Genomic DNA, 27,566 nt, shown 5'->3' on the forward strand with positions numbered 1-27,566 from the left:
GTTTGACATCATGGATATATGTTTTTTTCCATGAAGAATGTGGAATAAGTCATTTGGGCCTTCCTGTCCAAGTAAATTTTTCCAGAAAGTCATAATCTTAATGGCAGGTATCTGCATCTGTATCTTTTAATTAGGAATTGTTAATTTTCCATCCTTTTGATAATTATTCCTCTACTAATCCCTAAGATTGTCACGCTCTGCAATCTCTATATGTACAAATTAATCGCTGAGATTTGTCAGGAATTTTGTATCTAGAATGTATGCTCTTCAAATAAGTAAATTTGAAATACTGTTCGTCTGAAAAAGCACAGAACAGGTTGCTCCATGGACAGCAAAATCAGTGATGTCTTACTTAACATGGATTTGTGCTGTACGAAATGTCCCTATGCCACTTTCCAAGCTGTGGTTCCACCCTTCCATGGTTTTAGTCTCTTCCCTCCCTGTTCAGAGCCAGGAATGCAACACCCAGGCCCACAGAAAATACCAGGCTTACTAACAAGCTGTTTCTTCAGAGCATACCTTTATCTGATGTATGTCACCCAATCTTCATGAAAAACAGACACCATACCTCTCAGCAAATTCCTCCAAATACGACGTTTGGCCCAAAGTGGTTCTGGCAGATGTAGATGGATGAGGTACATGGTTATGTGAATCCTTTTCTTTCCTTAGAAAAACAGGCTAGAAATACTGTGGAAGGAACAGTTTGTAGGAAGCACTGACTTTCACACACAGTAAGACAAACAGATGGAAATAAAAGCTGTAAGAAAATCGTTTATTGTTTGGACATCGAAATGGTTGCTCCTGCTGTCATAAAATGACAAACGTTACATTTTCAAAACCAAGCTAATATATTAGATACCAGCAAATACCTCCAGTCTTGAGAAACACCAGAATTTAGTGCAATGAGACCAAGCAAAATAAATAATGGATTAGGATCTCAAGAGTAAAACTTCATACCTCACATATGTCTGCACATATTTGTATTTATATGTCTTCTGTTACCACCCTATCCACACTCCTCAAAGTATTTGGACATCTCTTTTCCTCCACAGCTTGTAGGAAGTGTAGTTTCATTTTTAGGTGTGTGTATGTTTGAGCACACGTGTGTATACTGATGTGTGTGGGTTTAATACAGTCTTGAGAAAAGGCAGCTCAGAAGAGAGGGTTTTCTATTTGTGAATGATCATAAGCTTTGCTGCTTTCACTGTGGAAGTACATTACAAAGTTCCGAAGGTCTGCAAAAACTCTGTTGCATATGCTACAGTACAATTTAGAAGGTGTGTGACATGATGATGACACTCTGGTGCTTAAATTCAGTTACATGGAAGGCTTTGATTACCGGGGCAGACTTTGAAATCAAACTCTGCATTCAGTGCATAACCAGCTGAGCTCCAGGGCAAAGTTCTCCCCATGACCTGTTGCTAAATACATAAAACTGCTGTTTTTTTAACAACTGCTGTTGTTAAACAAAAGTTTTTGTAACACAGAGCTTTGTTCCTGAGTATGAGTTACAGCAATGAAATATGAAGGTCAGTAATGGAAATGCTGTTGTGCTCAGGATTGAGGCTGTCATAGAGGGACAGAGTGTACAGCTGCTCTAGAAAGAACATTTTTGTTATCAGCAAACTGAGGGGTGAAAAAGAGTTCCAGTGCTTCAGTATTTGAGGTTCTCTCTTATGAAGGCAAAAATCCAGTCCCACTGAAACTTGCTCTCATCCAGAAGTCAGAGGAGCACTAGTTTTGGCAGGCTGTGTAAGATTCAGAGTAATCCAGATGTCAATTCAGCTTCACCTGGACTCTAATCCTGAGAATTTAGGAAGAAGCTGGAATTCTTCCAACTTCATGCATACGTTCAGATGGGAAGACCAAATTGTAACTTGACTCTTCAGGTGTGACTCAGCTTTTAAGGCTGATAAACTTTTACAACTTTCTTAATTAGAAGGACTTATGATATTACAGAGCAATTTTTTTTTTAATTATTTTTTTTTCAGCTCTGAGAATGACCAGGAATTAATATTTTGTAACCAACAGTATACAAGGAAAGAGAAGTCTGCAGCAGAATGACTACAGACATACACTTTCTGTACCCGTTAACAGAAAGAATAGAAAGCACAGAGCAGTAAATGGTGCCTGTACTATGCATAGGCTTGTGAAGGACCTGGAAAGTGTCACAGGTGGCAATTGGAGAACTGACCTTCCAATTTAGCATGAGAATGTCTAGGCAGTGGGCTAGTTTGTGGAATCACTTTTACAGAGTGTTTGAGTCGTTGGCACTGTTTGGATTATTGCACATATTTGACTAATGTATTGATCTCATGCTGTTTAGGGATAACTGTGGCTAATAAGAAAGCAGAAATAATCTTAGACAATCTCAAAATAAGACAAATTTTATGCAGATCTCTGGTTATAATGTCAATGTATTTATTTTTGTATATCTAATGGACAGTTGAGAGTGCAAGTGCTTGTGCTGTGCAAGCAAAAAGACGTTCATGAGTGCAAACAGATTCACTTTTAGATGGTAATGCTCAGATGTCCCCTAGAACTTCTGCTTACATTTCTTCATGTCATAGTCTCATGGATGTAAGAGCAGAACCCACTTCTTTGCCCTTTAACAGAACATTCCAGTGACTGCTCCACATATTAAAAACAAAAAACAAAACAAAACAAATTATTTCCATTGGCCTTTGTCATGTTGAACTGCCACTGACCGCTCTGCTTGCATGTACTTATGAACAGGATGCTGAGTACTACCAGGCAACTTTAAATAAATGCTTTCAGTGAAGCCCAATTTTAAGTCTTCAGAACGTATCTTTTAAATAACAGACAAAAAATATCAAATATCTTTTCAGGTATATTATTAATTAATGGTTACGTGTGTTGTTTTTGGTTTTGGTTTTGTTTTGGTTTTTTTTTTCCATCAAGATGATGAATAAACATAGATTCCCTATAAAAATCCTTACTTTAATAATGCATCTCAGTATATTTAATTTTAAAATCCGAAGCTATTTTAACAGCTCTTGAGCACTGGAAGCCACCAAATTATTCTCGTCTCAGTGCAATGCAAGCTGACTGGAACCCTCAAATTGCATCTCTAAGTTCCTTCCCGATGTATTGAACATAAACTATTTATAAAATTAATCTTTTCTTAAAAGTCGTAAAACAAAATTCTTCTGATTTCCTTCTTCCAGGTCCTGATGCATCTCTGGCATTCTGAGAACATGAGTTCTCAGTAGTCAGTAAACTGGTAAATGTCATGAGCAGACTACAGGCTGCCTGCGCTTCCATCTAGAATGGTCTGAAACAGAATTTTAAAAACCATTTCTTTAAATCTGAGTGTATTCACATTTTGAAGCTAACTCTGCATTTCATAATACCAAAGCAGTAGGTTAAAGTTTGGATACAATCAGTTCCTGGTTTAGATAAATATCTAACCAGATAACACGGGATTATTGACAAATATTTGAGCATGTGAATAGTGAATGAAGCCTGTGACTCCCCATGTCAATAAAAGTGAGCACATGAGCACTTAAGGATATAGGTGTCCAGACAGGACACTGTTTCTGGGATGCAAAACAACTCATCCTCTAAGTGGAACACTGACTTAAGTAATTTGATGTTAACATTTAATAATGGATGTCAGTAAACCGTGAGAAATAGAACATATCTTCAAGTCACTCAGTGGTCATGATAAAGTATCCAGTGGTGTCTCTGGTGAGTAATCGAGAATGTTATTACTAGCCTGAAAAAGTATATATAGCTGACTAATGTCAGACACATAACATCACTCCCTCAGTATCTGCTGAAAAATTCCTGCTTTCACCTGGACACCTCTAAACAGTTACTAAAATTTTTAAGCCCTTTACAGGTGAGCAGAAAGGCCTTCAGAATATGAGATCTGAATCTTCCTCCTCCATACACCTTCATCCCCCCATAACTTTTCCTGATATGTCAGCTTTTAAAGCCAATCAGACAGATGTCTTTTGTTTGTTTGTTTGTTTGCTTTGCTTGTTTTAAGGTATTACTTATTTCCATTGCAAAGAATAAAGAAACCTGAACTTACAACAACAACAACAACAACAACAGAAGTTCAGATTTAATTCCTCTATTTTCGAAATCACCTACGTGTGTGCGTGTGTGTGTGTGTGTGTGCTCAATGTATGATTTGGAATCCTTAACACTGGATAAGAACTTGAATTGACAAGAAATGTCAAAGATAGCAGGAGTTCCTACAGTGTTGCTGAACATTCATTTCTTTAAAGAGCTTTTATAAGAATTTTACTTTAAAAAACAGCTGCAACAGCAACAACACTCTCATAACAGAGGTCCTATGTCTTGATAACCAGCAGGAAATGACAGAGTCCTAATGAGGCCAATATAGGAGATATGTGTACAGTGGACTGGAAGTTTTCTCTGTGATAAAACAAAACCTAAAGCATTTCCGTAACATGATAATGTTCTGCTCTCAACATCACTACTCTCCAAAATCCATACAATTCTGGGTGGATCAGAACAGGACACAGTATGTCTCCAATTTAGTTTTCTCTTAAGGTCTATGCTTATGTATGGGTAGACTTCTTGGCACCTACCTAGTCCTAGACATCTTTGAATTCACTCTAATAACTTCTAAATGAAAATTCCACACCAGGGAAGAGAATGCACTTCAATAAAACAAGACGATCACTCAATCAGAATGAACTTAGGATAAAATGTAAAGGAGTTAATGGTGAGGTATAGTATAAGACATAACTCATAAAGCATTTCTCTGCCTAGTGATATCTGTCACCTTTGTCCTTCACAATTCTGAAGTGTTGTAATATAATTTTGGATTTAGAAAGAACTGCTATTATTTGAGAGGTATAAAGCATTTTTTCAACTAGGAAATATGGAAGTTTCTCACTTTAAGGACCTTCTAGTATTTCTAATGTTTATAAATGTAAGTAAAACATTATCTCTTTGAAGAAAGGACAGAATGTCCTGAAAGGCCTTAAGACAACACAGTAAAACCTCTTAAAATTATCAGAGGCAAGAATATTCTCAGGGACATCTTATTTACGTAGGAGTCTAAGTAATGACTTCTGATCACCTTTTGACAATGGTAAGCTTGGGTATTGTGGTTCTAAATAACAGATCCATGTTCTTGCTGGTTGACTTTGTGAGCCTGACATAGATACCTCTTTTGTTTGTGCCCAGTGGAAACATGAAGGCACCTTGCAAAAGATTCAGCACCTGACATATAGAACCATCTATCCAAAAGCTACATGTGGAATTTATGTGTATTAGTAAAGGAATTCATTACTCCCAAGTGCTGAAATTGTGACAGCCTGTAGTCAGTGGACTTAAAAAACAGCTGTTCACAATCTGCACAGACTGCATCTACACAGGTAGCTGACACAGGTCTGACAGCATACAAGAAAATCCCCAACAGATGTTTGAGATCTATAAGCCAAGGCAGAGGAGGAAATGGCAGCGATTTGCACATTATTTTACTCATTGCAGAACATATATTGGGTACTAGGTCCTCCTTATGCACAGGATTTGGGTCCACCTTCTTGCCTACAATGACCACAATCCCCTAACCAAGCTATTCTGTACACTTGGCTAAGGTAAATTCTCCTTTCTGTCTGTAGAAGCAGATCCACCATACAGCAAAGAATATGAAGCTTACAAGTGCCAAGAGAAGAAAAACAAGGAAGCAGCGTCATGCAATTGACGGCAGTGGTATTCCCCTCAGAAGGGACCACTCTAATTCTAACTATTTGCATATTGTCCTATCAGTTTTTCCACCATTTTATTTATGAAATCATTTAGTGAGAACATTTTTCCCATGTACAATAAAGAATTCTGCTGATTTCTTCACAGCTAGATGTTACAAAGACAATTTGAAGCAAAAGTAGTGAAATAGTTAGCAGGTAAGTTATATAAATGGAAGGAGAGATTTGCCTAATTTTTGCCTAACTGCCTAACTCAGTCTAGAAGTTTGCTATCTATTCCAAATTCATCTCCTCAGCTCGCTTTGTAGTTAGTGGGAAAAATAAAGGCTTCTAAGAGAGTGATTGATGCCAACCACTTCTAAAAACTGATTGAAGTTGGATGAATTGTTCTGTTTTTCTCCATTCAGATTTAAACATCATTTTGTTGCTGAAAGTATCCGAGTTGTAATTAGTGAAATACAAGTTAATAAAAACATCAGATAAATCAGCTCATTATTTATAGATCTTATGAAAAAACATCTTTACTCGAAAGTGACACAATTCAATACAATTGTCTACACTGAATGGTAGAAATATGTCTCCTACCTTTTACAGCATCCTTATATAGGGTTAATGTTCTGTGAACAATAAAGTGAAGAACTGCATGTAGGCAAATTTACTGCAAGCATACAGCATCATCTTCCTGTTCACTAATGTAAATTCTACTTGCTTTATTCAATCTTTTACATCAAAAATAACTTCGATGCATTTTTTCCATGCCTTTTACAGTGTTGTGAAATACATATTATGATCTGGGGAACTATGTAACTTCAGTTTAATACAGAGAAAATTGCCTGTATTAGGAAAAGAGAGAATTGTCATTGCTTTTTTGAGACAAAACAAGTAGAATGTAATTAAATAAAATCGAGGCATATTTTTTAATCTTATTTATTGTAATGAAGCAGTCACTGAGAAATTATGCTTCTCATAGTAGCCTAGAGTAAAGATTGGCTATTAAAAATAATTTCTTCTCAGAAGTGGTCAGGCATTGGAACAAGCTGCCCAGAGAAGTGGTGGAGTTACTGTCCCTGGAGGCACTTAAGGAAAGGGCAGATATAATACCCAGGGACATGTTTTAGTGGGCAGTATTGGAAGTAGGTGGATGATCCATCCTTAATAATTCTACATTTAATAATGTAATTCTAATTATTTAAAAATAATTCTAATTTCCAATCTTAATAATTCTACGATTTTAAAGGAGAGACAATCCCTGGAAATGAGTTACATCAATAAAACAACATAAGTATTTAAATAAAAATGAAAATGCACGATCTTTATCAAGTGTTCTTAAATATGTAGGATCTTATTTCTTGCATCCAAATACATGTTTCTACATTAGTATTTAAAACTAATCTCACTTTATTTAAAAAAACTATGACTACAATTCCCTGTTTTGGAAGTGGAAGTTCCAGGGATAGACACAAGTAAGGCGTGAATGTCTGCACATAAAGTGGGGCTTGGGTACCACTGACTGAAATTTATGCAAAATTAAAACCTCATGGCTCTGAGAATAATAGAAGAGATAAGCAGGGAATGATAGAAGTCATCCAAAAAGCATTTGAAAGGGATTGTTAAAACTGCTGACAGGAATTGTTTGAACACAAATAAAAGACAGAAGCTTAAACTAAAGGGCTTGACACTCATGAACACCTGACACTCGTATTTCAGAATCTGTTTGCTGGATGCCATTCGAATATTTGTATCACAAATCTCTGCAAATCAAAGTAAATATTTAACTAGTAAATCTGTGCTCCCAAACTGCTTTTATATTCCCTTTCACCTCTTTCTTTTCTTTTCTTTTTTCTTTTTTTTTTCTTTTTCTTTTTTCTTTTTTTTTTTTTTCTTTCTAAAACAAAGAGTCCTTATCACAGTAATCCTGGAAAGGAATCAAGCTCCATCCACAGTTTTCAAGTTACCCAAATCTTTGTAAAGTCAATAGAGATTATTTAGGAATTAGTGAGGGAATGTTTGATTAGCTGGCAGCAGTACAGGGTGTTTTCAAAGCCAAAAATTTTCCATTTCCTAAACAGCATGAAGGTATTTGTGATAAAATTTTGTGTAAGAGCATCATACTTTGTCTAGAGCACTGAATGCTACTGGAGTGTATTTAAACAACAATTGATCATGGGAACAAGACTATAAGCTGCAATCTGTCAAATGGGGAAAAAAGGCTTGCTTGTTTTCCTTAAGCAAACAGTTACTCATAGCTGTTAGTTGTATGTGACTTATTTCTGTTGAATACTTGTTAAAAAGAAGAGTTTATAATATAAGGCCAGTATGTTACTTAGTTAAAGAGGGAAGCAAATTCTAGGAGCAACAACTCAGACCTGCCTGCTTCAGTCCTATGAGGAAGAGAATTCAATTGGTAGCTTCTGTATCTACAGTAGCAGTTTGGCACAAGTGAGTAAATTTCCTCCAGAAATGTGTCTTGTGTTCTGCCAAGACAGAAGAGCTTGTACTTTTAGCTACATTCTTAACTTTGAAAAGCCTACATTCTTGTTATGTTAAAAGGAACTGCCAAAGCTGGCGTGTAAATCTTGAACCAGGAGTCTCCTAGAGAAGTAGTTATTAGAAACAATCAAAAATCAGTGCTTTAAACAAAGTTAACCAGAGCAAAGTAAATACTGTCTTAATAAACACACCATGCTTAAAGGCATAAATAACTACTCAGCAGATGATGCGTATGGACTCAACTTCTACTCATTCATGTAACAAGTATCTCAGTGCCTCCAGTCATATCTACTGAAATGTACTGAGGAAGATTTCAGATAAAGGTTGACAATACTAAAATTCCTTAACTCTCAGGTTTTCTTCAAAAAAATATTCCACTGCTATAAAGCAAACAGGTACCAGCAGATGATCACTAGTGGTGTTCTCCAGGGCTCAATTGCAGAGCCACTCCTGTTCAACACTGATGATGATCTGGATGCAGGGATGCAGGACTGGAATGCATCCCCAGCACATTTGCCAATGACACAAAAACTGAGAGGTGCTGCTGGCTGCCTGGAGGGATGAGAGGCCTTGCGGAGAGATCTAGATAGATTGGAGCATTGGGCCATCAGTGACAGCATGAAGTTCAACAGAAGAAAATTCTGGGTACTGCACTTGGGAACAAGCAATGCCAGACACAGGCAGGGATGGCAGTCAAATGACTAGAGAACAGCTCAGCAGAAAGGGACTTAGAGGTGCTGGGGACAGCAGCTCGGCATGAGCCAGCAATGTGCCTGGGCAGCCAAGAGGGCAAATTGCCCTGTGGGGGGGCTCTGAACACATCTCAGCCAGCCAGTAAAAAGCAGTCATTTTCTAACTATTCTTCTGTTGGAGTAGCCTCACCTTAAACACTGCTTGCTGCTCTGGGCTCCGCAATATGAAAGGGATGTTAAGGTCCCTGAAAGAGTCCAGAGGAGGTCAACAAAGCTGGTAACAAGGGCAGAGAACAAATCTCATGAGGAGTGGCTGAGGACATTTAGATTGTTCTATCTGGAGAAGAGGAGGTCATCAGGCAACCTCACGGCTCTCCGTAGCTCCCTGAGAAGAGGAAGCAGAGAGAGGTGCTGGGCTCTGCTCCCTCAAACTGATGACAGGATGGGAATGGCACAAAGCTGCACCATGGCAGGGTTGCACTGGACATGAAGAAAAATGGCTTCCTAAAGAACAGAATTCCTAGCAATCCCCATGCCTGTCAGTGTCTAAGAATTATTTAGATCATGCCTTCAGTAATGTGCTTTAACTTCTCATTAGCCCTGAAGAGGTCACACCACTGGACTTGGTGATCTTCATAGATCCATTCTAACCACTCTCTTTTATCTACAATTTATCTAGTAAAATCTAGCATTGTAACAGCAGTAAGATGCAAGGAGTTACTCTCATCTACCTAGCTAAGAGTATCTATAACATAAACTTTGATTAAAGTTATAGACAGCAGGGGAAAAAAGTATAATTTTACTTAGAAGGAAAAAGCCCTGGAAGAATTACAGGATTCCTGGGAAAAATTCTGCTTACCAGATCCACTGCTGCTCACTTGAGTTATTTTTTCATCATCTTCATCACTGTCACAGTTTAATAGCTGAAAAGCTGTCTCTGACTCTGTGTCTATTTGGTTAGCATCAGATTCTTGCTCAGCACAGCTTCGCAATGCCACAAGGCGGTGATGTATTGCTGCATACAGGTATCCAGCATCTTTTGATCTTGCCTGCAGAAAATAAAATCCAGACTCAGAATTAAGAAAGAAGAAGCCTTATTTTTATAGAGAGGCTGAAAAGTTTTCAAAAGTAATAAAATAACTTTTTTTTTTTAATCAAAATAATGTATATAAGATTCACAGTAATTTATTTCTGAAAATATATTTAAACACAAAGGATGTCAGATTCCCTTCAGTGTTTGAAGCTTTAAAATATGTTGCTTATTTTATCTATAATGACATGGGGAAAAAAAAAAAACCTTAAAAATTATCTGCCCTGAAGAATGGCTGTTTGTACTGAATATTTCATACTCCAGACATTCCTAAATATAGTTCCAGAATGAATGAAGCGTTGATATAGTAATACGTGTTTGCATTTGGATTTACAGAATAAATAAAACCTTTAAAACCTAACCACAAAAAATTATAAATTATATTTATAAACCCTAAAAATGTCATGAACCGTACTGCAATTTTTAAATCAAGAAGGGTATTGAAAACTAGACAGGGCACCATTTTGCTAAGACATAACACTTCAGAGCAGCCATGTTTTGACTACTATGTTCTACTCTGGTTATCATATCTCAAGGACAGAAATAAAGATGGTACACAGAAGGACACTCAAAATGATAAAGGCACTGAAACTGGCTGGCCAGGGAAGTGGTGGAGTAACCAGTCCTGGAGGGGTTCAATTGTAGATGTGACACTGAGGGACGTGATTTAGTTTGAAGGGATATCAGCTATAGGGGTGGGCACGAGCTGCTTTGTTGATGACTGTACAAGCAGCTTCCTGCAAGTTTTGCCACACTCATGCAGCCATACCTTGGTTTCTCAATACATGTCCTTTTTTACTGTCTAGAACTGTCATGACAGAATTTTATTAATGTTTACATCTCTATACACTAGAAAACTGCATCACATCTGAAAATCTGGGGCATTTCTAGTGTGCATGTGCAGATTGGCTGCATGGTCAGAGTAAGTCAGTCACTGTCAGGAAGTGGCAGGCCTACAGTGCTTTCATAAACACTGCATGCATGGTATTTTGCTTGTGTGCTAAATGTGACATTCCTGTAATCAGCAGTTTTCTTGCCCAGGAGGTTGAAGAAGAAAGGATCTAGTAGGGAACATCATATCCCTAATGTGGTAATTACTTGCAAATAAGGCCACCACATTTCCATCCTCCACTTACCAGCCCCAGCCAGAGAAAACCAGTATTCCCAAGACTTTTGTCTTACATAAAGTCACATTACAAAATCTGTGTTCTCTCTCAACTCAGAAACAGAGGTCCCAGACCAGATGGATCATCACAGAATCACAGAATGGTTGAGGTTGGAAAGGATCTCTGGAAGCCACATGGTCCAACACCCAGCTCAAGCAGGAACACACGGTAGCCCAGGACCATGTCTACACAGCTTTTGAACACCTCTAAAAATAAGAATCCATAGTCTCTCTGGGAAACCTGTGCCAATGCTCCATCACCCACACAATACAGAAATGCTTCCTAATGTTCACAGGGAGCCTCTTTTGTTCTAGTTTGTGCCGATTGCCTCTTGTCCTGGAACTGGGGAATACTGAAAAGAAACTGGTTCCATTCCTCCTACAGCTATTATAGACATAGATGTGATAACCCTAAATTCCCTCATCTCCAGTCCCAGCTCTCTCAGCCTCTCCTCACAGGAGAGGTGCTGCAGTCCTCTTGTCAAATTAGTGGCACTACTCTAGACTCTTACTAGTATTTGCATCACTCTGTGTACTTGGGGCCCTGAACTGAACACAGGACTCTGGGTACAGCCTCACCAGCACTGATTGCAGGGGAAGGACAGAGGGGAAGGATCACCTCTCTTGAGCTGGTGATACTTTGCCTAATACCAGCCAAGAATACGTTTAGCCTTCTGATAAGAAAGGGCATATTGTTGACTCTTGTTCAGTTTGGTGTCCACTGGAACACTTAGGTCTTTTTATGCAAAGCTGCTTTCCAGATGAGGAGCCCCCAGCATGCATGGATATGCTAGATTGTTCCTCCTCAACTGCAGGACTCTGTACTTCATTAGGAGTCAGCTGAGCTCTCCAGCCTGTTCAAGTCCCTCTGGATGGCTGCACGGCCCTCTGGTGAGTCAGCCACTTCCCCAGTTTTGTGATATTTATGAATTTACTAAGAGTGCACTCTACACCATTGCCCAGCTCATTAATGAAGATGTTACACAGAGCTGGACCCAGTACTGAATCCTGCAGTTACTGGCCTCCACCTGGACTTGGCACCACTAAGCAACTACCCTTCAAGCCCAGCCATTCAGTCACTTTTCAGCCCTACTCACTGTCTGCTCCTCCAGCCCATGCTTGAGCAGCTTACCTGTGAGGATCTTACAAGGGACATTACCAAAGGCAAAGGCCTTATTGAAGTGCAGGAACACAATATCCACTGCTCTCCCTTCATCCATCAGGCTGGTCATAAAATTACAGAATTTTGTTGGTCAAGCATGAGAAGTGTTGCAAGCACTGGGTCCAGAATCACAGCAAAAAGCTGCTGCCTTGTTTCTGAATAATGTATGAATGGGTGACTACGTGTGTAGAAATTCTTACTCTGTTGCCTCTCTAAGAAACAGTAAGCGATGCATGCCTTACTGTGGAACAATATTGATTCTTTCAATGGTATGTGAACCAAAGTCTGTAAGTGTCTCTCCTAAGGAGATATCGTATCTTCACACCTTTTTTGAAGTACGACGGGATAACACTGCTAACTCATTTCATAACAAAAGCCATATAAAGCCTAAGCTAATCATAGCTTAACAAAGCATAGAACGCTATTTGCTAAAACCATAGCCCCAGCAAGTCTTCAGAAACCTAGATGACAGGGGATTTCGGTGGGTTTTTATCTCTTGATTACCTGAATTAGGAATACTTGAACAGAGTGGTCCTCTTGATCTGTTGCAGTGAAACACAGGCTTTTACTGTTTGCTCTTTTTATCACCATTTGACCCCAGAGCCTGGTGTTGAGAATCAGTCTCAAGCTGCCTTGATTTCTCATAACTAAAATAAGAAGGTTCATACATAAGTGAATTGGAACTGTCTTCCTGTTTATTAGCAGTTTCTCACAGCACTTCTATGCAACTGATATTTTCAAAACACATTAATTTCTTTCATTAATCTGGCATGCAAAGAAAATAATCTACTGAAACTATAATGCATTACAAAAATGACAGCACAGGAAAAACAGCATTCCAGAAGCATCTTGAAACAGTGCTCCTGCACAAACAGTCAGACTGGTGGCTAAACTAGAGATACTTCCCAGTAAAAAGACAGAGAACCTCACAACACGAGTATGTGTGCATACACAAACCAAGTGGAAAACGCCCTGGCAAGGAAGTGCCTCAGTCTGTAACCAACATAACTCTTACCACGTAAGGATAGAAAGATTCTCAGAAGCTTGATTTAAATACAATTAGCTACTCATTTTTAAATGCTCTGAGAGAAAATGATTCTAGTCAGCAGCAGTACAAGTTACTCAGTGTCTTGTGTATGCGTTACTTTGTTATTTAATTCTTACTCAGCCTGGATTGCAACATTCCACATTTATTGCTGGAAGTGTCATTAAGCCTCAGGGATCCTCTGCCTTTTTCAATCCAAGTTAAAGAAAGTTTATTAAATACGAAGAGCTTGCAGTTAATCTGAAAGAGAAATGATGGAAGTTGTGATCCACTGTTAACTTTATTGGTTCTAAAACTTTAGACTTTTAAATCTTCTGATATGGCTTTGAATACATATGTATGCAGGGATACAGGATAGATAAATAGATACATCAACATTTTTACATAAGGCGAAGGACTTCCTGATTTGTGCTAAACTTTAAGTTATTCTTTGAAAACAATCAACATGAATTGTGTGGCCAGCAGGAGCAGGAGGTAATCATCCCCCTGTACTCAGCACTGGTGAGGCCGCACCTCGAGTATTGTGTTCAGTTTTGGGCCCCTCACTACAAGAAAGACGTGGAGGCCCTGGAGCGTGTCCAGAGAAGGGCAACAAAGCTGTGAGGAGTGTGGAGCACAGGCCTTATGAGGAGTGGCTGAGGGAACTGGGACAGTTCAGACTGAAGAGGAGGCTCAGGGGAGACCTCATTGCACTCTACAAGTTCCTGAAGGGAGGTTGTGATGAGGAGGGGTTTGGCCTCTTCTCCCGGACAACAAACAGGACCCGAGGAAATGGTCACAAGTTGTACCAGGGGAGATTTAGATTAGACATAAGGAAAAGCTTTTTCTCTCAGAGAGTGGTCAGCACTGGAATGGCTGCCCAGGGAGGTGGTGGAGTCGCTGTCCCTGGCACTGTTCAAAGAGGAGTCTGGATGAGGAGCTACAAGATATGGTTTAGTGGCTTGTGGTAGCAGTGGTAATGGGAGGATGGTTGGACTAGATGATCTTGTAGGTCCTTTCCAACCTTATGATTCTGTGATTCTATGATTCTATGAATTCTAGTTTACTTTTTCAATTATTTCATCTACATCAATTCTTCATCTGTGATATCCACTAACAGGTTAATGCGCTGCAAGTGCACTAATAGCATATTACCTCATTCACTGAAGAAGTGTTCTATAACATAGTTATTTATAAAGGTGATTACTAAATAACACATTCTTTCCCCAGTAATGTTTTGTCATTAAAAAAAAAAAAACTTTCTTCAAATTACTTCTAATTTTGATGTTTCAGTTACTATAGTATATGGATATAATATGAAAATCTAAGCCTACAAAAGAAAAAAAAAAAAAAGCAGTAGTGTGTCTTAAGGAAACTTAAAATTTAAAGCATATAGTGATGTTCTGATTGCTTCGGAAGTAAATTCTGCAAAGGTAGTAAAATTTAGTAAATTCAGATTTAGATGTTCTTTTCAACAACAAAACCGCTCACTATCAGGGCTTTATGAAACACACACCTGTAATACATTGTGTTCTTCTTCTTCTCCTGTTATAACTTCAACTTTATCTAACAGAATTTTCTCCCCTGGCTTGGAGATATGAGCAGCTGCTGCCTCAGTCGGTGTTGCATTCTTCAACAAAGCTGTTTCTGTAGGGAAAGAAAGAAGGAAATCTTTTCTGTAGAATGAATATTTTTAGCATGTATGGTGGCCTGTGAGTTCAGTACTCCCTCTGGCATCTTATGTCAGTTAGTGTTATTGCGCTTTTGTCCAAATAGAAGGAAAAAAAGTTGGAATACTGCAAAATGTCCCAGATATTTATGATCATTCTGAATTGAATGGGGCTCTCTGAAGATGCAGAGATCTGCCCCAAGGGACAAGTTGCAGAAACAAGCCCTAAACAATTAGAAATTGATTTTCCAGATAAAACTGGTTTCTAATAATGCTCTGGAGATTAACATATAATGAAAGGCATATGTCCGAATTGATGCATGCATTATATATTTTTTCTATGTTTTTGTTTTGTTTTTTATTTGAAAGAATGTAGCTGCAAAAGAAGAATATCCTATACAACTATTAGTAGAGAAGGGATTCCCTTACAGCTAAGGTTTATGTGTCTTGCCTAGCAGAAAAGCTAGCCAATAGAGTCACAAATAACCCCTGAAATCTGTCTTTACAGATGTTTTAGCCCTACAATTAGGTTACGAATGAATATGAACAGCAGCTTAACACTGTAGTTCAGAAGTGCATTCTGGAATTTATTCACTAAGCTTACTTCACTTTTTCAAATATCGAACATAGCATCTGCATTTTATCTTCTCCCATGTAACTCAGGTAATTCACTTTGAAGTCAGTATAGTTCAGACAATGCATACCAGCCTGCAGCTGCTTTCTGTAGCAGCACCCAATTGTCATCCTGATCCATTACTGAGAGAGGTCTGCTGCTTACATGGGGCAGGAAGAGCTGTTGCCAGAAGAGAGTTGGGTGAAGAGGAGGGGAAGAGAGGTTGAGGGGCTTTTTAAAAGGGCAGATAGTGACAGGATGAGGGGAAAAGGCTTTAAGCAGGAATAGGGTAGATTTAGACTAGATATTAGGAAGAAACTATTTTTTGTGAGGGTACAGGAACAGGTTGCCCAGTGAGGTTGTGGATGCCCCCTCCCTGGAAGCATTCAAGGCCAGGCTGGATGGGGTTGTGAGCTACCTGGTCTAGTGAAATGCATCCCTGCCTATAGCAGGAGAATTGGATCTTAAAGGTCCCTTCCAACTCAAACTGTTCTATGATTGTATGATTCTAAACACAGACTTCACATGCAAGTACATAATAGTGTGTACTGGAGGTTGGACATGCTAGTAAGATTTGAAAACTACTTAGCACCATTCATTTGACAACCTCAAATACACACTCAAACATGCAGTATGAAAGCTAGTCATACTTTTCTGCTGAGCATGCTTACTTGTTACATGAAAAGATTCTATGTAAAGAGATGCTATTTCTCTTTTGTATGAATCAGCTTCATTGCATGACATGGAATGCTTTTCAGGGCTCTAGAAAAAAACAAACAAACAAACAACAGGGAAAGTAAGTCTTCCTATCTATATAACGTGGCTATATTACTTCTTATCAAACAGAACACTGAATCTTTTAATGCACAGTAGGTAGAAGATTTGGAACTTTAATACATTACAAGTAAAAACAACATAGATTATACAGTTCTGTTCTTCAGTGGAAATAATTTTATTGTCATTAAATCAGTACATGATCATGCCAAGAATAATGGCTTCTTTGTAAGGATCCTGGATTAAGCTTTAAATCCACTGAAGGACTTAAAAGTTTAAGTAACAGCTAATTTCCAGTCTCATACTTAAATCCCAGAATCGCTTAAAACTCCCAGACATCACACACTTAATTTCAGAGGAATTAAAACTTCCAATCTTTCAGTTTTTCAGATAAAGCTTCTTATGCATGTTTTAAGTAAACACTTCTGACTTCTGACAATACTGTGACCCAGCTCCTATCTTATATGTGAATCCTTGTCAGAAGCTGTAAACCAGCCCTACAGTTCTCAAACTTTTTCACTGGCAGATACACATATTTTTTTCACTGTACTCTTACTAGAAACTGAATTTTAATTCCACTCTAATTGGTGTAGTCCTCAGCAGGATTTAATTAATTAAGCTTTTTCATGGCATGCGCAATATATCTTAACATGGACAGAATCTATGGTGAGTGTTAAATATTCTCCTCTGTCCAAGAGTATTCAAATGAATTTCTCCCAGTCCTTAACAGATAGATAGAAACTATTTGAGTGGTTAAGGACACATTCATTTCTCTGTTATTGTTGCTGTTATGCTTTACATGGAATATTTAAGCAGCTGTTTTGCAGGTCAAGAAATTAGCAAAAGAAAATTGCATACTGTTACAGGTTTGTAATTGGAGTATTTATGTAGGATGGTAAAACAGGGATGCCTACCCTTCCTACAGAAAATAGTTATTTTGTCTTCAACTGGAATATGTTTACTCATATCTCAAAAAGAACACAAGGAGCTAAAAAGAATAAATCTCTGAAAAAAAACATATTCTTAAGAATGCTAATCTTAACAAAAAGTGTGCCAGAATTTATAGATCTTACCACAACTCTCTCAACCATGTTTTCTCCAAACACAAAATCAGAATTGCTGCTGCTTAGAACACTTCTGTCTTCTAACAACTGACTTCTGTGCGAACAAAATAAGGATGTAATTTAGAACTATTTAAAGAATACAAATTCCTTAAATAAAACAAATATATTACTCAGTCAAGAATGTAAGTTCATAAATTTACTCCACCACATCTTATATTATTACAGACAAACAAAAAAACTTCTTCATCAATCAGATGAATACTGTAAAAATGTAAAAGTTTCGCAGAGCAGTAGTACTGTAGAATCAAAGAACAGTTTGAGTTAGAAGGGACCTTTGAAGATCATCTATTTCCAACCCTCCTGTCATTGACAGGGACCCCTTCCACTAGGCCACCATGCTCCAAGCTGCGTCCAACATTACCAGGGAAGGAGGCATCCAAAGCTTCTCTGGGTAACCTGTTCCAGCGTTTCACCACCATCATACTGAAGAATTTCTTCTTAATGTCTAACCTAAATCTGCCCTCTTTTAGATTAGAATTATTACTCCTTAACCCATTGCTACGTACCCTGGTAAAGAGTCTACTATTCCTGTAGGACCTCTTTAAGTGCTGGAAACCTGAAGTAAGATCTCCTTGGAGTCTTCTCTTCTCTAGACTGAACAATCCAACTCTTTCAGCCTGCTTTTACAGAAAAGGTGCTTTGGCTCTCTGATCATTTCTGCATTCCTCCTCTGGACTCACTCCATGAAGTTTATGCAATTCTTGTGTTTGGTGTCTCAGAGCTGATGTATTCAGCTCCAAAAGGGGCCTCACAAGAGAGGAGTAGAGGGGGAGAGTCATCTTTGTTTACCTGCTGACCATGAGTCTTTTGATGCAGCCCAAGATATGATTGACTTTCTAGGCTGCAAGTGCACGTTGCCAGCTCATGATACAACATGACATAGTATAGCACATGGCTTATGAAAACGTATAACTAAAACAGGAAAGGAAGACTTTTACGGTTTTTAATGGCCTGTTCTACAGTTAAATTTACCATGAGAAGTGAAGAAAAGTAAATACTTGCAGTCCTGCCATGTTGGTCAATTACAGTTTGGGGAAATAAATTTGAGAGAAAATTTCATGCTGCAGATAAATTCCTTTACAGCGAGGATCTGGAGTTCCTTGTGGGTGACTGGTTTTGGCAGAAGCTACATTAAAACACTTCCCTCACCTTTTTTCTTCTCAGTGACTCTGATTTTCCAGGTAAAAACATTAATATTTTTTGCACTGCCATCCAGTTAGCCTCTTGACTCTCAGGAGGTTTTAAGGAGGTGAATACTTTATTTAGTAGTGATAGAGTCACAACTTGTAGTAAGCACATTACTTGGGATCACATTCAAGAATATTCTAGTATAAATAGAGTTGTGAGTTCTAGCTACATAGAGTTCTAGCTACATAGCCATTTAAAATCAACATGATCTTGTTTTGTTTCGTTTTTCCCATAAAATTCACTAAAAATGTTCTAGTAAACTCCTTGTGCATAAGTTGTTCCTGCTAGCATTTTTTGACAACAGTCCCTATAGGTGGTTCTTCTTTATTGTAGAGCTGTATCTCGTGATGTCAAATTCAAAACCATTCTTGTCCCTTTACGTTCCAGAAGGAATTTTTGGCAGGAAGACAATCTGATGTTCTGACACAAGCTGCACATTTCATCATCACTCATCAAGGCTATTTGTGAGCATTTATCTCACCTGGGAGGGCTTGGTGACACATCATGTAGAGCATATTTCTGTTAATAAGTTGGGTTTGTTGCTACAATTTTGATGATCTAGCCCAGGAACTGATAGGGCTTGTTGAGAGGGTTTAAAATTAGCTATGAAGGGGGAAGGAGTTAAAAGGAGGCTCATTAGAGATGAGCCTGGGGAAACAATTATGGGGCTGAAGGTGATGAAAATGGCTCAGCTGAAGAACATCTACAACATTACAAGCAGTGAGAGCAACAATCAGGAGGAGCTAGAAACTGTTGTGCAGCAAACTATGACCTAGTTGCCGTTACCAAAACATGGTGGGATTCCATGACTGGAATGCTGCAATGTGTGGCCATAAGAAATTCAGGAGGGATGGGTGAGTAAGGAGAGGTGATGCTGTGGCTCTCTTTATTAGAGTTTCAGTGTTGCTGAGCTTGTGGATGGCAACGACAAGATTGAGTCTCTATGGGTAAGGATCAGAGGGAGGGCCAACAAGGCTGACATTCTGGTGGGGTTATGTTGTAGACCACCTAACCAGGATGAAGAGATGGATGAAGAGTTCTACGAGCAGCTGGTAGAAATTATGTGATCAGCAGCTCTTGTTCTCAAGGGGGACTTCAACTTCTCTGATATATACTAGAAGTATAATACAGCACAGAAGATGCATTCTAGGATGTTTCTAGAGTGTGTGGAAGGTAATTTTGCGAGGCAACTGGTAAGAGGGCCTAAAAGGGGAGGTACCTTGCTAGACCTGCTGTTCATAAATAGAAGAATGGTGGGGAGACGTGGAGGTCATTAGCTGTCTTGGGCAGAGCAACCGATAAATGGTAGAGTTTTCTATTCTTGGTGGAGTGAGGAGGGGGGTCAGCAGAGCTGCTACCTAGGCCATCCAGAGGGCAGACTTTGAACTGTTCAGGACACTGGTAGGAACAGTCCTTTGCAAGTCAGTTGTGAAGTGTAAAGGGGTCAAGGAAGACTGAATGTTCCTCAAGAGGAAAATCATAAAGGAGCAGTAGCAGGCTCTCCCCCTGTGCCATAAGATGAGCTAGCAGGCAAGAAGACTGGCATGGATGAACAGGGAGCTTTTTCTGAGATTCCAGGAGAAAAAGAGAATCTACCTCCTGTGGAAGAAGGGATTGGCAACTCAGAGAGAGTACAAAGAAGTTGTTAGGATATGCAGGGAGAAAATTAGAAAGGCAAAAGCTAAGCTTGAACACAACCTGGCCACTGTTGTAAAAGAGAACAGAAAACATTTTTACAAATATATTAATTGTAAGAGGATGGCTAAGGAGAATCTCCATCCTTTACTGGACGCAGTAGGGAACCTGACCACAGAGGATAGGGAAAAGGCTAAGGTTCTCAATGCCGTCTTTACACCTATCTTTAAAAGTCAGTAATCCTCAGGGTACTCTATCCCCTGGCCTGAAAATCTGGGATGGGTAGCAAAATAAACTCCCCTCACTAATCACGTGGAAACAGTTAGGGACCTACTACTCCACCTGGACTGTCACATGTTCATAGGGCCAGGTGGAATCCACCCTAGGGTATGCTGAGTGAGCTGGCAGAGGTGATAGCCAAGCCACTTTCCACCATCTATCAATGGTCCTCGTCAACCAGAAAGGTTCCAGAGGACTGGAAGCTTGCCAATGTGACTTCCACCTAAAAGAAGGTGGAAGCCATAAGGAGAGTCTGGGGAACTACAAGCCTGTCAGCCTGACCTTGGTGCCAGGAAAGGTTATGGAGCAGATCATTCTGATTCAGATCACAAGGCATGTGCAGTACAATCTGGGGATCAGGCTCAGCCAGTATGGGTTCAAGGCAGGTCTTGCTTAACTAATCAGATGTGCTTCTCAAAGGCTATTGACACAGTTCACCTAGACTTCATCAGAGCCTTTGACACTGTCTCCCACAGTATTCTCCCACAGAAGCTGGCAGCCTGTGGCTTGGACAGGTACATACTTTGCTGGGTAAAGAATTGGCTGGAGGACCATACCAAGAGAGTGGTAGTGAATGGAGTTAAATCCAGCTGGTGACCAGTCACGAGTGGTATTCCCTAGGGGTTCATACTGGGGCCTGTCCTTTTCAGTTTCTTTATTGATGACCAAGACAAGGGGATTGAGCGTACCCTCAGTAAGTTTGTAGATGACAACAAGCTGGCAGGAAATGTCAATCTGCCTGAGGGTAGGAAGGCCTCACAGAGGGATCTGGACAAGCTGGGTTGGTGGGATGAGGCCAATGGGATGATGTTCAACAAGAACAAGTTCCTGCACTTTGGCCACAACAACCCCAGGCAGCACTATAGGCTCGGAGCAGAGTGGCTGGAAGACAGCGTGGAAGAAATGGACCTGGGGGTGTTGGTTGACACTCAGATGAACGTGAGCCAGCAGTACACGCAGGTAGCCAAGAAAGTCAGTGGCATCCTGACTTGTATAGAGAGCAGTGTAGCCAGCAGGATCAGAGAAATGGTCATTTCCCTGTACTCAGCTCTGCTAAGCTAACGACTTTCTTATCCTTTAGTAAAGAAAATTCTCCACAAAATTTCACTGAATTGCAATCAATATCTATCCTAAGATTTCATCTGGTATTTCCAGGTTGCTGCACTAGCAAATCAATAAGGACAGCATTCCAGAAGAGCTAAAAAAACAGAAGCCAGGGCACTGTCTCAAACAAATAATGTGTTAAATGGATTTTGTGTGTTTTGAGAAATTTAAGAAAAAATGTATCTGTACAGAATTTTTCTAGTTGTCCTTAGATTGGAAGTACCAGCCTGAGACACTCGTTAAAACCCTAATATCCTCATGTTGCTGCAGGGCAAGAACAAAACGTGCCATGGATGATGTTGCCATGGAGATGCAAAACGGAGGCACTGAATCCAGGGAATTACCATGAATAAAGAAGAGTAGGAGAAACTTGGAAAGCACCCTGGAAAGACAGAAGCAGATCTAGGTACTCAGCTGACTCTTCTCGATGTCCAGAGTTGCCAGTTCTAGTGCTGGCCCTGACCCCCTGCATATTTTCAAGCAAATCATTGTGAAAACCCAATACATCACCAAAAGCCTGCATTTTCCCAGCACTGTATTTGTCACTTAAGAAATTATTTCCTTCTTAAATAATATTTTACTTAATACTTTTAATAATTTTCAGTGTTCATAATTAATATTAATAACAATCACTTTAATTAATCTAATGTAATTACTGATTTCATAATCAGACTCAAGAAACTCAACGAATTGCTCTAAGCTATAGCCAGTTCAGGAAAGTGAACTGCTAGAAATGGGATGTGGGCAGCCACAGCAACTATGGAGGACTAAGAAACCATTTTCATTCATCACTCTAAAGAACTGCATTACATGGAGAAGAACAAGCAGAAGAAGAATGACAGAACAGGACATCAGCAGGCAGCATTGCTCAACTGCTATTGAGTCTCCTTCCTTTTTTTTCTTTCTTTTTTCTTTTTTAATGTACATGAATGTCAATACCTTCACCATGATTAATAATTAAAAACAAACTTACAAGATTTTTTACTTAGTAATCTGCAAGTCTTGGCTGCATTGGTTGCTACTTTTTAGCATGTATATGGATTTTAATAAATTTGTTTGTTTGAATATCTGTCAAGTTACTGTGAATAAAGAGCTATGTCAGAAAAAGATTTTAATGAAATATTTTAAAGAAATGAGCACCTTATACAGATCAGAAGAATGGCACTAACACCCCCCTGTAATGCTGGAAGAACAGCATGCACTTGGTCATTTTTAAATAAATATTCAGCTTGGCAATAAACTCAACATTTTACCACAGTTCTGATACACCAAACTAATCAGGCACAGAATACACCAAGCAGATGAGAAATCCCTCTTAAAAATGAAAAGAAAATAAACACTGTAAGAACTTTCAAGTCCAGTAACTTGTCAGTACTGAAACACAGCAAAGCATTTCTCTATTCATCTACTTCAGAAGAGATAGCCACTCAGTTGTCCCTTCCTAGATACTGTGCAGGTGTCAGAGGATAAGTGGATTTGGAATATTGGTATCAGTTGATCTGAAGATAGTGTCTTCCTTTAGCTTTTCTAATATATGCATTACTATCATTCCAAATCTCCTAAAAATCCAGTATGTTGTGTGGCTCCATCTTGTCCTCACAGGGTTTCATCACAGCATTAACTGTAATTGAAAAGAGGGGGCTGGTTCTTCCAAAATCACCACTGTGCATCTCTGCTTTAATAATGCTCTTCTTGTTGATAAAGACTAAGAATCTAAGTTGTCTGTGCATATAAAATCCCTCATCTCCTCTAAAGTCTGGCATCCCAAGTTTGTGTGTGGGATTCTTTACCTATCGTTCCATCATATTCTCTGCCCCCTTTGGGTGGGAGGGAGAAAGGATGCAACATCAAAAATATACTGGCTGTGGCCTTAGCAATTAAATAATAGAACCATAGAATTGCTCAGGTTGAAAAAGACCTTAAAGATCATCAAGTCCAACCACAACCTAACCATACTACCTTAACTCTAACAATTTTGAAGTGTTCTCTCACCAGGTATTTCAGGTATATTCCTGGTGCTCACAACTTCTAAGTAAAAAACTGTCATCCACCATTAGCAAGCATTATTCATGCAAAATAACCTGTCTGCACTAGCTAATGACTGAAAGGTCATTAGTATTTGCATGAGCCAGACTTCAGAGAGAGATGAGTAAATCAAGGGCCCACTTTCACACTGATATGATTTCTTTCTGTTATACAGGGAGGTGATGGTCCCAATCCAAAGAAGTCAGCTTCCTCATGCAGAAATTCAGAAGTTCATCCTGGACAATCCAAGTCTGCACAAAGATGCTACTCCACTGCAGTCATCACAGCTAGTCACTCATGCCACTAATTCTGGCATTTGTACAGACATAGCATATTGGCTGCTTTATTCAGTGATGGTACTGCATGCTTTTCTTCCTGAGTTCTGGGTCTGATATGCTTACATATATTGGCAAATCTGTTTATGAAATGGGCAGCTATATAATCAAAATAGGGTTCTCCAAAGGGACACAAGCATGACTATAAACTTTCAAAACCAAGATATATTTTGAACTGACAAAGCTGCATGAGATAGTGAACCAAAATAGTTTCTGGCTTGGGAGTTGCTAATGAGAAATGAACTGTTTCCTGGCGGGATTCCATTCCATATGGCATATGGAACTCCTGTCAACACCCACAAATCCTGGCACCACACACAAATACCAGTGAGTACAGTGTGGATTTGGACAGCATAGGCTTAGACATGCAGGACAAAAGGGCAGGCCGTACACTAAGTAACCAAATGGTGTACAAATATAATAATCAAACTTACCGTGCTGTTTTAGAGCTAGAAATATTCTCAGTAATAGATGACTTCACTGCTGTTTTGGAATTTGCTGGATTCTCAGGTGAGGAATAACAGTTGTTTTCAGATAACTAGAAATAAAATAATAAAACTGGATGAATTAATCAATCCAAGCTTATTTTCTGTTACAAACATGTTTGCAAGAAATCCAGAGTCACTGAGGTTGATATATGTGGTAGTTGGTAAAAGCTTCCTCCTGCTGTATACTCAGCCAGCACCCTTAATCAATACACCAAAGAATCCAGAAAATCCCCAAACTCCATTTGCCCACAGAACTCCGATATCTGAAAGTTGTGTTAGACTGCAAAGAAGACATGTTTTTTTTAAAACAGCACTGGTTTAGCAGTTTCCACTGATTCCCCTCAAACTGATAGAGGAACCTCCTTGAAACTCATGCAGTGGAATACTGAACTGCTTTAGAGAGCTCCATGCTTTTGTTTTGTTGTTTTTTTTATCATTTGATTGAGCTCCAAACATATTTTTGTCAGTAAAATTACTTCTCTTTTTACCTGAATATGTGCTTGTTTCTTAGTCACTAGAGACACTACGGGATTTTCAGGACAGGTCAGGGCTTGTGGGGGTTGTAAAATGGCAGGTCTAATAACATTCCGCAACTGACTTTCTGACAAGGATCCTTGCAAAATACAAAGACAAAATATTGAAACAGAGACATTTTCTCCACATTCAGTTAATACCTATGTGTTTTGTCTCATTAGCTGAAAGCATCAAAGTTTATTCAAATTACTTCTATTGTTACTGTTTCCTTAGTACTTATTCTAAAAAATCTCAATTGCTTTAAAACACAACTCTGCATGTCTCTACACCCCATTACCCTACCAGGATAAAAGGGTAATGCACTACATATGTATATCTAAATAGAAGATATTTAAAACCGAAAGCTATGTTTGGACCTAAATACATATGCATATATTACACATTTAGGACCAAACAAATCAATACTGCCTTCTGGCATTTCATTTTCAATCACGCACTTGCCAATGCAGATGCCAAGAAGGCACTTCACTGCCTTCTCAAAGACTAGAGTTTTATCCCTATTCAGTCATGTATTAGAAACGTGGAATTTCACTATTCAAGATTACATTCATTCCATTGAGGAATTAAATAGTCAAAGCAGAACCTCAGACACGAGCTCGGGGAATATCTACACCATCAAATAAATAAATCATAAACCTCATAAAGGCAATTAGCATACTACTCATCTTACAGTACAGTTCTCAATTTTATCTTTTCTGAATCCATTAACAATGTATTTGCGGAGATACAGTGAATGAAGACTGCAATGACAATTACCTTCTTTTGTACTTTTGATGTCAATGTTTCGTCGAAGAGGAGCTGAGGTCATGAATATGTTGTTGTTCTTTGCTATGAATAAGGAATTTAAATTTGATTAACAAATAATGATAAACTTTAAATGATTAATCAGTGTTTCTGCAAGTCCTCCTCACTTTGATAGCGTCTGAGCAGTATCCTAACCTATCCATCTGAACAACTGTTACTGACTTAGGCACAGCAAGTACCATGGGGTTTCTGGCTCTGCCAGAGACAAAAGTCTTTTGAACATTAACAGATGCATTTATCTCTGAAAATATTCAGCTCTTAAAACCAGGTGCTGCTAGTAAGCAAAGCCATTGAAATAGCAGCACTATCTGGTTCCATCTAATGATTTTCTAAGGTGAGTAAATGAGACCTGAGAACGTAGGAAGAGATTACTGTACCCTGCCCTTGTTCCCATAAAAAGGCTTTTTTACTACAATGATGGCATTGCACTACTGATAGTTTCACCATTTTTACGAGGATAAAAAATGACAACCAGAAACATGTCAGTAATAGCAATCATATAGCATATCCTGTAAAAGTACACAACTAATAGATACTCTACGCATGATCACTGCTTTTTCATCACAGGAAGAATGTCATTTGTTGCTGTAACATTGTCCTGGCAAGACTGTTCAGAAATCCCACATGCCAAAGTCTGTCAAAGATCTGCTCCTGACAGGACAGACTTAAGATTTCAGTCCACTCACTCTGTCTTCTCCAGTATAAAGAAATGAGAGAATGCTCAAAATGTCACTAGTCAGATCAAAGACAGGCTCCTGGGACAAAAAAAAATGACACATGTACAGGAACAACAACCATTAAGTTGCAAGAAAACTACATTATTTAATTACTTTAACTCAATTTTGGTTTTTCAGTTACTATTTGTACCAACATAATAAAACGTCTATTTGCAACTCATTCAAAGATTCCTCCCCAGCATTGCAGAATTCCCTAAAACCAAATGCAAAAAACATTTCTTCTACTGAGCTGCCAACCCTCCTAACATATTTCCTTCTTCTCTCCAAATAGCAGCCTAGCCCAGTCCTGTCCAGCTCTGTCCCTGTTCTGTAGAAAGGCAGTTCTGTACACCTCTTTATTTTAGGTAATATATGCTTTTTCTATGTAAATATATATTGTTATCTTTTTTTTTTCTTACTTACCTGGCTGGGAGGGAGGGAACCTAGGAAGAATGGTAAAGGAAGATGATCTCCCTCTTTTCTCAGCAAGTGTTGTATCTGAAAGAATAATAAAATGAAATTATTATTTGGAGCAAAACAAGATTAATTTTAAAGCTAGACAAATTGATGTCATGTCCTAATTGACAGCAGAATAAATTATTTTCTGCTATCTACCATTTTCTGAAGTATACTGCTAGGTTATGTCTATACTGCTGAACTGAAGACATCTGTGAGGCCAAGTAGCACAGCCTGGCTCAGATAAACTTACATCTAGCCTACTCTACAGTGGTTTTGTCTGAGAGAGACAGCTGGTAACGTTCAAAACAGAAGCAGGGAGTAAGAGATCAGTTAATATTGTGGATAACCAAGAGAACTAAGCTTCATTTTGCATCCTACTTCGTATTTTGATGCAGATATACTCTAAAATTTCTACCCTCTGTTTTTTGTTTGTTTGTTTGTTTTGTACATGATCTCAGTGTAATTTTTAGCATGAACCCAACCTA

The 27,566-nt window shown here is 38.8% G+C and overlaps 1 protein-coding gene across 5 annotated transcripts in view; it reads right to left on the reverse strand.

Moving 5' to 3' along the window:
• Window positions 1-758: 758 nt before the first annotated feature.
• Window positions 759-27,566, reverse strand: part of RANBP3L (RAN binding protein 3 like) — a 50,969-nt gene continuing 24,161 nt past the window's right edge. For 2 of the 5 annotated variants that reach the window (XM_046905581.1, XM_040656527.2), the window contains 11 exons: window positions 27,046-27,120; window positions 25,859-25,930; window positions 25,057-25,181; window positions 24,515-24,618; window positions 17,464-17,548; window positions 16,288-16,378; window positions 14,851-14,981; window positions 13,475-13,595; window positions 12,815-12,957; window positions 9,753-9,942; window positions 759-8,783 (listed from right to left, as the gene is read on the reverse strand). In XM_046905581.1, the coding sequence (XP_046761537.1) occupies window positions 8,656-8,783; window positions 9,753-9,942; window positions 12,815-12,957; window positions 13,475-13,595; window positions 14,851-14,981; window positions 16,288-16,378; window positions 17,464-17,548; window positions 24,515-24,618; window positions 25,057-25,181; window positions 25,859-25,930; window positions 27,046-27,120 (1,265 nt within the window). In that variant the 3' untranslated portion in view covers window positions 759-8,655. Of the gene's footprint in view, window positions 9,943-12,814; window positions 12,958-13,474; window positions 13,596-14,850; window positions 14,982-16,287; window positions 16,379-17,463; window positions 17,549-24,514; window positions 24,619-25,056; window positions 25,182-25,858; window positions 25,931-27,045; window positions 27,121-27,566 lie in introns of all 5 variants that reach the window. The other 3 variants (XM_015277518.4, XM_015277517.4, XM_040656528.2) reach the window with 3 other exon arrangements.

This window comes from Gallus gallus, chromosome Z (genome assembly GCF_016699485.2).
Source record: "Gallus gallus isolate bGalGal1 chromosome Z, bGalGal1.mat.broiler.GRCg7b, whole genome shotgun sequence".
Lineage (NCBI taxonomy): Eukaryota > Metazoa > Chordata > Aves > Galliformes > Phasianidae > Gallus > Gallus gallus.